This window comes from Aquarana catesbeiana, linkage group LG03 (assembly GCF_042186555.1).
Source record: "Aquarana catesbeiana isolate 2022-GZ linkage group LG03, ASM4218655v1, whole genome shotgun sequence".
Lineage (NCBI taxonomy): Eukaryota > Metazoa > Chordata > Amphibia > Anura > Ranidae > Aquarana > Aquarana catesbeiana.
The window spans coordinates 12,302,369-12,313,993 of NC_133326.1; the positions used below are offsets into that span (position 1 = coordinate 12,302,369).

General features: G+C 42.0%; 1 protein-coding gene across 1 annotated transcript in view; it reads right to left on the reverse strand.

Annotated features, from left to right (window-relative positions):
- The window catches only part of PIAS1 (protein inhibitor of activated STAT 1), a 108,088-nt gene extending 96,787 nt beyond the window's left edge, over nt 1–11,301 (reverse strand). Inside the window, 2 exon segments of the mRNA XM_073618280.1 lie at nt 10,755–10,829; nt 10,832–11,301. Of these exon segments, the coding sequence (XP_073474381.1) occupies nt 10,755–10,829; nt 10,832–11,189 (433 nt within the window). The 5' untranslated portion in view covers nt 11,190–11,301.
- Between the last annotated feature and the right edge of the window lie 324 nt (nt 11,302–11,625).

Consider the following 11,625-nt stretch of genomic DNA (forward strand, 5'->3'; position numbering starts at 1 on the left):
AGTACTACCGGCACTGGATTACTGCGTATTTAACAAACGCCACTAAACGAGACAGCTTGAAAAAAAATAAAATAAAATCAGGCATCAGTGTATTCTGGTTTCGCATCTGCAGCGTGCGTTCCATGGATACCAGAAGTGCGCCGACGCGTTTTGCCCCTCCTCCAGGGCGTCATCAAGGATATCACTTCCGTTCTCGTAAAGCGAAATTTATATGCAAGGGAGCGGGTGTCGCCAAGCTTAAATGGCCAATCGTGTACGGGGGAAAAAAAAATAAAAAATGTTTTAAAAATTATATATATCTGGTGTAATTAAACACCCACTTCCCTTCATTCACATCCTGTTAATAGCCATAGATATAACAAAAACTTTATTGACAAACGACGTTTACAAAAAACATTTTTCTTCTAAAAGGTTTGATATGACAAACTATAAAATTAAGTAATATATTGGAGTTCATACGATAAACAAGATTACCAAAAAAAAAAAAAAAAAAAAAAAAAAGGAAGAAGAAGAAGGATGGTCAGCAAGATTAACTAATGAAATAAAAATATAAAATAAGCTGACCCTTACCAGTTAGGCACAAAGCAATTCAAATCTAATTCAATATTTAAACCATACGGACTGCCCAACTTGTGTATCCACTGGGTTTCGTTCTGTGAAATGGATTTCTTCAGGTTGGAGCCCCTCCAATGTGCCTCAACCCTATCAATTCCACAGAACTTAAGACCCCCCTAGGGTCCCTGTTATGAAACAGTCTAAAACGGTTAGACAAACTATGGTGTTTGAAACCCTTTCTGATTCTATTCACGTGTTCTCTTAACCTAAATGCCCAATCTTCTGCTAGTTCTACCTACGTATTGGAGGCCACAAGGGCAGGACAAAAAAGGTAAGTAACATGGGTAGCTCCACACGTGATGAAAAATTCTTAATCTCATAGGATCTACCCTGAGAAAAAGAAGAAGTAAAATGTGTTATTTTCTTACTTCTATGTTTAGATGTTCGGCAGATCATACATTTACCACAGCTAAAAAAAAAAAACCTGTTTGGTCTAAAAATGTGAAAGTTTTCTTGGGGGGGGGGGGGGGATTGACCACATTATGTGCCAATTTCATCCTAAGAGTTGGAGGTTTGCAGCCAGGCTGGTAAAAAATACTACATTAGGTCTTTAACCACTTCAGCCCCGGAAGGATTTACCCCCTTCCTGACCAGAGCACTTTTTACAATTCGGCACTGCGTCGCTTTAACTGCTAATTGCGCGGTCATGCAATGCTCTACCCAAACGAAATTTGCGTCCTTTTCTTCCCACAAATAGAGCTTTCTTTTGATGGTATTTGATCACCTCTGCCGTTTTTATTTTTTGCGCTATAAACGGAAAAAGACTGAAAATTTTGAAAAAAAATGATATTTTCTACTTTTTGTTATAAAAAAAAATCCAATAAACTAAATTTTAGTCATACATTTAGGCCAAAATGTATTCGGCCACATGTCTTTGGTAAAAAAAATGTCAATAAGCGTATATTTATTGGTTTGCGCAAAAGTTATAGCATCTACAAACTAGGGTACATTTTCTGGAATTTACACAGCTTTTAGTTTATGACTGCCTATGTCATTTCTTGAGGTGCTAAAATGGCAGGGCAGTACAAAACCCCCACAAATGACCCCATTTTGGAAAGTAGACACCCCAAGGAAATTGCTGAGAGGCATGTTGAGCCCATTGAATATTTATTTTTTTTGTCCCAAGTGATTGAATAATGACAAAAAAAAAAAAAAAAAAAAAAAAAAAATTTACAAAAAGTTGTCACTAAATGATATATTGCTCACATAGGCCATGGGCATATGTGAATTGCACCCCAAAATACATTCAGCTGCTTCTCCTGAGTACGGGGATACCACATGTGTGGCACTTTTTGGGAGCCTAGCCACGTACGGGCCCCGAAAACCCAGCACCACCTTCAGGATTTCTAAGGGCATACATTTTTGATTTCACTCCTCACTACCTATCACAGTTTTGAAGGCCATAAAATGCCAAGATGGCACAACCCCCCCCAAATGACCCCATTTTGGAAAGTAGACACCCCAAGCTATTTGCTGAGAGGCATGGTGAGTATTTTGCAGCTCTCATTTGTTTTTGAAAATGAAGAAGACCAGAAAAAAAAATTTTTTTTTTTCTTTTTTCAATTTTCAAACCTTGTGACAAAAAGTGAGGTCTGAAAAATACTCACTATACCTCTCAGCAAATAGCTTGGGGTGTCTACTTTCAAAATGGGGTCATTTGGGGGGTTTTGTGCACCTGGGCTTTCCATGGCCTCCGAAACTGTGATAGGCAGTGAAGAGTGAAATCAAAAATTTACGGCCTTAGAAAGCCTGAAGGCGGGTTCTTGGTTTTCGGGGTCCCGTACGTGGCTAGGCTCCCAAAAAGTCCCACACATGTGGTATCCCCGTACTCAGGAGAAGCAACAGAATTTATTTTGGGGTGTAATTTCACAAATCCCCATGGCGTGTTTGAGCAATATAACATTTAGTGACAACTTTGTGCAAAAAAAAAAAAAAAAAAAAAAAAAAAAAATTGTCTCTTTCCCGCAACTTGTGTCACAATATAAAATATTCCATGGACTCGACATGCCTCTCAGCAAATAGCTTGGGGTGTCTACTTTCCAAAATGGGGTCATTTGGGGGGTTTGAACTGTTCTGGCATTTTATGCACAACATTTAGAAGCTTATGTCACACATCACCCACTCTTCTAACCACTTGAAGACAAAGCCCTTTCTGACACTTTTGATTACATGAAAAAATTATTTTTTTTTGCAAGAAAATTACTTTGAACCCCCAAACATTATATATTATTTTAAAGCAAATGCCCTACAGATTAAAATGGTGGGTGTTTCATTTTTTTTTTTCACACAGTAATTGCGCAGCGATTTTTCAAACGCATTTTTGTGGAAAAAACACACTTTTTTAAATTTTAATGCACTAAAACACACTATATTGCCCAAATGTTTGATGAAATAAAAAAGATGATCTTAGGCCGAGTACATGGATACCAAACATGACATGCTTTACAATTGCGCACAAACGTGCAGTGGCAACAAAATTAATACATTTTTAAAAGCCTTTAAAAGCCTTTACAGGTTACCACTTTAGATTTACAGAGGAGGTCTACTGCTAAATTACTGCCCTCGATCTGACCTTCGCGGTGAAAACTCACATGCATGGTGCAATTGCTGTTTACATTTGACGCCAGACCGACGCTTGCGTTCGCCTTAGCGCGAGAGCAGGGGGGACAGGGTGCTTTTTTTTTTTTTTTTTTTTCTTTATTATTTTTTTGCTTTTTTATCTTATTTTTACACTGTTCCTTTCATATTTTTTTTTAAATCATTTTTATTGTTATCTCAGGGAATGTAAATATCCCCTATGATAGCAATAGGTAGTGACAGGTACTCTTTTTTGAAAAAATTGGGGTCTATTAGACCCTAGATTTCTCCTCTGCCCTCAAAGCATCTGACCACACCAAGATCGGTGTGATAAAATGCTTTCCCAATTTCCCAATGGCGCTGTTTACATCCGGCGAAATCTAAGTCCTAAAATGCTCGTTGCTTCCGGTTTCTTAGGCCATAGAGATGTTTGGAGCCACTCTGGTCTCTGATCAGCTCTATGGTCAGCTGGCTGAATCACCGGCTGCATTCTCAGGTTCCCTGTTGAGACAGGAGAGCCAGAGAAAAACACGGAAGACGGTGGGGGGGGGGGGGGCATTCCCTCCCACTGCTTGTAAAAGCAGTCTAGAGGCTAATTAGCCACTAGGATTGCTTTTACATGAAAGCCGACCGCTGGCTGAAAAGAATGATACCAAGATGATACCTAAACCTGCAGGCATCATTCTGGTATAACCACTCAAAGTCGTGAATGGCGTACCTGAAGACAAAAAAATGGTTAACAATAAAGCACAGTAAACGGTAAAGTATAAAAAATTGCATACCTGAAAAGCAAACATGATAAAACATAATAACAATAAAACATTGCAGAATAGAATACAGTAAAAAAGAGCAGAACACCAGAGAGAGAATAGAGAGAGAGAGAGAACAATAAAACGACAACTATTTTTTTTTATTTTTGTTTGTGTTTTTTTTTTTTTTTTACACTTTTTTTTTGTAACTGTAACTTTTATAACTGTAACCGGTTCCAGGTTCGGGTCTCTCAAAATGCGATGGCATCTTGGAGACCCTGTGAAAGTGTGCCTAGTCTGTGCAATGCTGTACCCTACGCTAATACTCAACTAGTGAATGGTAGCGTTCAAAACATTCACCAATGCAAAGACCAGGATTGTCAGGACAGGAGGGACAATAATAGCGGGTGTCACGCCTATATCCGCGCTTGCTGCAGAAACGACATCTTTTTTGGGGGGTTCGTTGGGTAGGGGTACTCGGGAGGACATATAAATGCCTCTCATGCAGCCGACTGCATTTGGTTGGGGATGTGAATGGGGGAAGTACGGGTGCTGCAGAAGTGGTGGGTCCCAATTAGGATTGGCGAATGCAGCAGGAAGGGCATTATGGGCATGACGGGCCTGTGTTTGTCTTTTTGGTGGCAGCGGGACACTACTTGTGCTTGCCACTCACCAGCTTGAACTGCACTTATGGGACTCGCCACGTCACCAAGTGTTACTGCAGTGCTGGTATGACTACGACCGGGGTGTACTAGGCCGCTGGCGCTTGCCAGTTCACCAAAACGCTACAAAAAAAAGTGACAGTGATCGATCGATACTGCACTTGGGTGGGCTGGGCTGGGCCGGGCGGAGGGGCAAAACGCAGGTGCTAGCAGGTATCTGGGCTGATCCCACTAACACTGCGTTTTTGGGAACCCTAAACTGCTGGGACGCTAGTATAGATCTGATCGGATCAGATATTGATCCGTTCAGATACTATATCACTAAGGGAGGTGTACGGTGCGTGCGTGGGTGTTAGTGGTACTGGCGCTAATCTGACGCTGCTTGGGGCTGGTGCTTGCCAGTTCACCAAAAATGCTACCAAAAAAACTGTTAGCGATCGCAGGGATCAGGCCTGACTCTGCGAACGCTGCAGTTTTATGCGTTTAGTGTTTTGTAAGTGACAGTGATCGATCGATACTGCACTTGGGTGGGCTGGGCGGAGGGGCCAAAACGCAGGTGCTAGCAGGTATCTGGGCTGATCCCGCTAACACTGCGTTTTTGGGAACCCTAAACTGCTGGGACGCTAGTATAGATCTGATCGGATCAGATATTGATGTGTTCAGATACTATACCACTAAGGAGGTGTACGGTGCGTGTACGGTGCGTGCGTGGGTGTTCGCGGTACTGGCGCTAATCTGACGCTGCTGGGGCGACGCATATCACCGCCGGGCGATCAGGGGGCTAAACCTTTATTCGGTAATAAACGGCGGGTGCCCTGACACTAAAAAAAATAAACGAACTAACCAGCGTCACCCGTAACAGTTATACGGTGATCAGTGGTGAAAGGGTTAACTAGGGGGCAATCAAGGGGTTAAAACATTTATTCGGTAGTATATGGGGGTCCCTGTCGCTATAAAACGCTGACAGCGAACCTAAATATTTACGTTCCTAACTAGCGTCACCAGCGACACTAATACAGCGATCAGAAAAATGATCGCTTAGCGACACTGGTGACAGGGGGTGATCAAGGGGTTAAAACTTTATTAGGGGGGGTTAGGGGGGTACCCTAGACCTACAGGGGGCTAATACTAACTGTCCTACCACTGCTAACTGTCACAAACTGACACTATGCAGTAATCAGGAAAAAACAAAACAAAACAAAAAAACCTGCTTGGTGTCAGTTTGTGACAGGGGGGGGGGGTGATTGGGGGGGGATCGGGGGTGTTTAGTGTGCCTGGCATGTTCTACTGTGTTGTGTGAGTGTTGGTGCACTTACATGTCTTCTCTCCTCGGTGCTGGAACGGAAACTGGCCAGCCGAGGAGAGATGACATCACATCCTCTGCCTCTGTGTACTATACAGAGGCAGGGGATGTTTCTCATTGGCTGGGAGCGATCGCGAGGGGGGGCCACGATCGGATGGTCTCCCCTCGTCTCTCAACTCTCCCAGCCAAACGCCGACCGCCGATGGCACCGGGGGGGGGGGTCCGATCGGACCCCCCGCCCGCGGGAAGGCAATCACGTACCAGGTACGTGATTTTGCCTGCCCGTGCCGCTCTGCTCACGTATATATGCGTGAGGCGGTCGGCAAGTGGTTAAGATCTTTAAAGTAACAAAGGCCAATGTTCCTTTTATGATTTTCTCAAAATTGTTTATGTTGTCTGATAAAACCGGTTAGGAAGCCACATTTTTATGCGATTTCTTTTTTTTTTTTTTTTTTTTTTAGGAGGATTCCCCATCCATATTTCTAATAATTTTCTTTTGTATTCTTAAGGTCACTAGTCCTATACCCCTTCTCTTGGAACCTAACAATGATTTGTGACTGAATGTCGTAATCTCAATTTTATTACTCTAAGCATCTGACTTCTGGGGATGCCACTCAACCATCTCGGATGGTGGCAACTACCCAATGTATGTAACCATTTCTATCGACTTCCTTAAGAAAAGTACAAGTAAACAGCCTTCCACTCTCCTTGAAAATGGTCAAATCCAAAAAAATTGACTGAGTCATGGCTATAGGTCTCAGAAAAGGAGATGCCATATGGGTTATTGCCCATTTCCTTCAAAAACCTCAAAAAAAAAAAAAAAAAAGATTCCCATGATCCTGCTCAAATTATAAAAATGTCGCCAATATATCGCTTATAGAAACTCGGTTGTGGTATACTTCTGCATAGATGGCCTTTGCCTCCCCACCAGCTCATAAAAAAAAAGGTTTGCCACTGAAGGGGCATATTTAGCCCCCATGGCAACACCCCTTTTTTGCCTATAATATTTCTTTTCATGCCAAAATAAATTGTGTCTCATTAGGGCTGCAACTAACGATTATTTTCATAATCGATTAGTTGGCCGATTAATCGGTTAATAACATCAAAAAAAGTGTGGTGTATAATTTAGTTAATATGTAAAGTTTTTTTCTTAAAAAAAGGAAATTTATTCCTAAATATATCTCTATGCAGTGGTAAATATAAATAACCAACTATATGGTTAGGGAGCAAAATCTCTAATCCACTCTGAGAAAACAGACAGAAGAGATATACTGTATATACTATTAAAGAGTAAATCTGGTAAATATCAGCTTCAGAGATCAAATTTTTGTATTAAAAAAAACAATGTCTTCCTTCAAAAAAGAAAATGTAATTTTAAGAACATTGGTTTTCGATTTTCTAACTGTTAGTGGGGTCAAATTGACGTTCATTTTCAACCACAGTGATGGGAAAATTTGGAAAGAGTAGAAAACTTCTTGGTCAAAGGAATTTTCAGACAGTGTATGTGGTTTTCGTACAGAGATTACATTCATTTTAAACAGAAATGTTAAAAGCAAGTGAAAATTTCAAACAACATTCTCGTCTGAAAATTGATCGGTGTGGCCAGCATAAGGCTCGGTACACACCTATGCAGTTTGCTTGTGATCTGTTTCTGCAGTGCTTTTTGATTTTTACACGCGTGATTTTTGCTGCAATTTGCGTTTTTGCATTATTTTGGCCAATTTGTTGTTGGGCAGATTAAAAAACACAAATTGCTGCAAAAACACATTACATGCTTTTCTGCAGCTTCTCCATTGAAGTATATTGAACCAAAAATGCACAGTTTTGGGTTAAAAAAGTCCCTGACCCTTTCCAAACACGCAGTGGCTGAAAAAAGCATAGATGTGAACGTGTCCCATAGGAAACCATGTAAATGAACTGTAGTGTGTTTCTGCAAAAAGCACCAAAAAAACATAGATGTGAACCAAGCCTAAGACATTTAGTAAAATTATGGGGTTAAAAAAAATAAAATTACACTTTATAGTACAAAAAAAAGCAGATAATCACTACTGTAAGGGGTTCATTTTATTACAGTAGAACTGTGAAAGTAATTGTTACAGTAGCGATTATTTGCTCTTTTTGTACTATAAAGGGCTCATTTTAGTTTTTTTTTAACCCATTATGTTACTGGCCGATTAATCGATTATGAAAATAGTAATCGATTATTTTCATAATCGATTAGTTGCCGATTAATCGATTAGTTGTTTCAGCCCTATGTCTCATTGCAAGGTCTAAGGAATCTAAAAAGAACTTTTTGTTTGGGCTTAATGTTGGTGCCATCCAGAGCCCATTTAACTGCCTCCAATGCATGATGTTGTTGTATATTAGTGTACAGTGAATTAACATCCACACTGGCCAGAATGCAATGATCACCCATTGACAATGGTTCAATAAGTCCTATAAAGGTCCTTACTATCTTTTAGGTAGGCCAAGCATTTTTGGACAACGGGCTATAAAAAGTTATCCAGATATTCCCTGAGCCTAGAGAACAGGGAGCCCACCCCGCTGACTAGAAGTTCTCCCTGTGGTCAAGTGGATCCTTATGATTTTTCGGCAGCTGATATATGTCAGAAACCTTGGGTCATCAGGGACAAGAAATCTCGTTTCCTTTTTTATTGACGATTCCAACATTATGTGCTTCATTAACCAATCTTTTCAGTTTGATTTAAATTTATTGCTAGGGTTTCCTTTTAATTTCTCATATGTTGCTTTATCAGCTACTAGTCCATTTAATTCCTCTAGATAAAACACTTTTGCCTTACAAGAACCGGAAGTGATGTCCTTGATGACGCCCTGGAGGAGGGGGCGAACGCGTCAATGCATTTCCCGGTTTTACGTAACAGTGACGCAACTTCTGGTATCCGTGGAACGCACGCTGCAGATGCGAACCCAGAATACACCGATGCCTGATTTTTCAAGCCGTCTCCTGAGTGGCGTTTGTTAAATGCGCAGTAATCCAGTGCCGGTAGTACTTCACTATGCTACTTTTTTTTCAATTATGTATTGTCGTCCACATGAAAATTGTCTGGGGAAACCTCTCTGATTTTGGATCTATATACCACAAACCCCACTAAGCATTTCTGACCCCTGGACTGCAAAGCTGAGGGTCCATAAGTTCTGGTGAGTGGGGGGGGGGGGGGGGGGGGGGTGTTCTCACAGACTCCTTCCTACCTGGCTGCGTGAATTGCTGTTGGAAGCTCCTGGTACTTTATTGTATCACTATTCAGTATTACGTTTATAGCGTGTAAAAAAAAAAAAAAAAAAACACAAACCTGCAGGAGGTGATCAAATACCACCAAAAGAAAAGCTCTTATTTGGGTACATCGAACGACCGCGCAATTGTCAGTTACAGTAACGCAGAGCCGTATCGCAAAAAAAAAAAAAAAAAAAAAAATTGGCCTGGTCATGAAGGGAAAATAGAAGAAATGGCCGCACTCCGTACTGGATCAAAAAAAAACTTATTCAGAACATCCCGAGTGTTGACAAAAGACAGAAATCTGGTAGATGCATTTCACACACTCCAAGTGCGATTAATCATTACTGGTCATCAAAGGGGTTACCAGAGGGAAAGTGGTTGTAAACCCTAGTTACACCACTTGTAACTACAGGTAAGCCTATAAATAAGGCCTACAATAAGGCTTACCTGTAGGTACTGTAAATATCTCCCTAAACCTGCACCGTTTGAGATATTTACCATATACGCTTGTGCCGACGTCATAGGCGCATGCAAAGAGAATAAACGGCCCCGCTCTTGTCTTTTCTTTAGCAGCCGTGCCCGGCGGCTCTTGCGCGTGAGTGACGTCATCGGGGCTCCGGCCAATCACAGTGCCGGAGCCTGCAAACTCGGAACTAACTCTGGGAGACATGTCGCTGGTCACAGCGGGTGTGTGGGGTCTGCTGCAACAGCTTTCGATCTAAGATAAGCATTAGGGGCGCAATGGATCGTCACCGATCCGTGATCCGAGCGGATCAACCTGTTCGGATTGGTACAACCACGAAAGGAAAGGCCGCGGCTTCGCCTAGCTCCGAAGCGGCGGCCATCTTGGTAAGCGGCGCGCTGATGTAATCATCACTCGCCTCAACTGCAAGCAAGCAGACAATCGTTGGAGGTGATGTGGCTATTACAGTGGGGGAGATGACGTGTCTTGTCTTTTTTTTTTGCTGATCCGATCCGTGACTCTGATCCGAACCGTGAGTTTTTTGATCCGTTGCACCCCTAGTAAGCATTTCATAATGAGCTAGTATGCGATGCATACTAGCTCATTATGCCTTTGCCTTACAGGGTTTTTTTTTTCGCTTTTCTTCTTTGGGGTTTTCAACAACTTTAAAGGTGTAAAAAAGGACCTTATTTAAATCTGACTTCAGGGCTCTGAGAGGAGATACGGTTTTCACACAGCAACTCTGCCCACCCCACCCCTCCGCTGTCCATTCACAGACAGCTTTGTACTATGGTAATAGGTTCACATAATGCACTCTGGAGAGAAGCAGGCACAGTAGCGTAGACCAGTAGGGTCCAGCCTCAGAGCTCCGGGAGTGTAGTCCTAGCTTTACTCCCGAAGCTCCATAAAACTGTCAGTAAATAAAAGAAAAGGAACTTAACCTCTAGTAAGCCAGCACTAACAAAGTGGCTGAATCCTGGACTTCAGCTTTAACCATCTAAGGAACCAACTGAACACATACACCTATAATCACCCTTCCCAAGGGCAAAGTACATCCAATGAACCCAAGCGGTAAAAATAAAGTTGACCAGCAATACAAAACCAAATGCCACGACAGCAGCCAACGTACAGCTTCGGTGAACAGCCTTACCTAAACTTGTAGGCTTTATAAGTTCATCCAGCAGGTCATAGAATGGCAGTTTCTGCAGTTTGATGTCCGGGTGGACGGGTGAAGGTTTGATGTGAGGTGAGGGAGATCCAGTTCATGTTTGGGCCCAAGAAGGGAGACTGGTAGAAGTGGGGAGGAGGCGGGGTGACCGTCATATGAAAGCTGAGGAATGGAGGAGGGGGACATGTTGCTTGGCATGGTGCTGGAGTGCACGCTAGGTAGTGAGAAGTCCGCCGGTGTGAGGATTTTTAAGGGGAACCTCCGCCGATACAACTCCTTGATTTTCATTTGTACAGCAGGACTGCAGCCGGCCTTTAATAAGTGCAGAGCTTTGGTCAGGAGTTCGTGTTTGCGACCGTGTTTGTTGCGTCCGGCGTATCCTAGAAGTACTTGCAGCTCAGATACACGAAGGCTCATAACATTTGCTTGAAGGAATAAAGAAAGAAAATAGAAAAGTTAGTTTTTACCAGAAAATGAAATAATGTCACACTGTTGTATGTAAAAGGTTACATCGAATTTCATTTTGAACATTTTTTCCACCTAACAAACAAGAACCTGTTGCACAAGTTTCAAACGCAATTATTGCGCTGGAATTTCCCGCAGGAGGTCAGCAACTTGGTAAGATTTCCTTGGACCAATAGTGGGCGGTCAGACATCAGAGCCTCATAGGGACCATTTCACTGAAGTTTCTAAATACTCAACCTAAGAGTTCCTGTTTACACCTATGAAGACGCACAACGGGTCCAGCCATAACTTACTAACCGGTAAAGTGAACATTGATTTTGTGACAATGCATATATAAGGCAGCAAGTGAACATGTTTTCGCTGAAGTCGATGCTTTGAAGAAAAATAA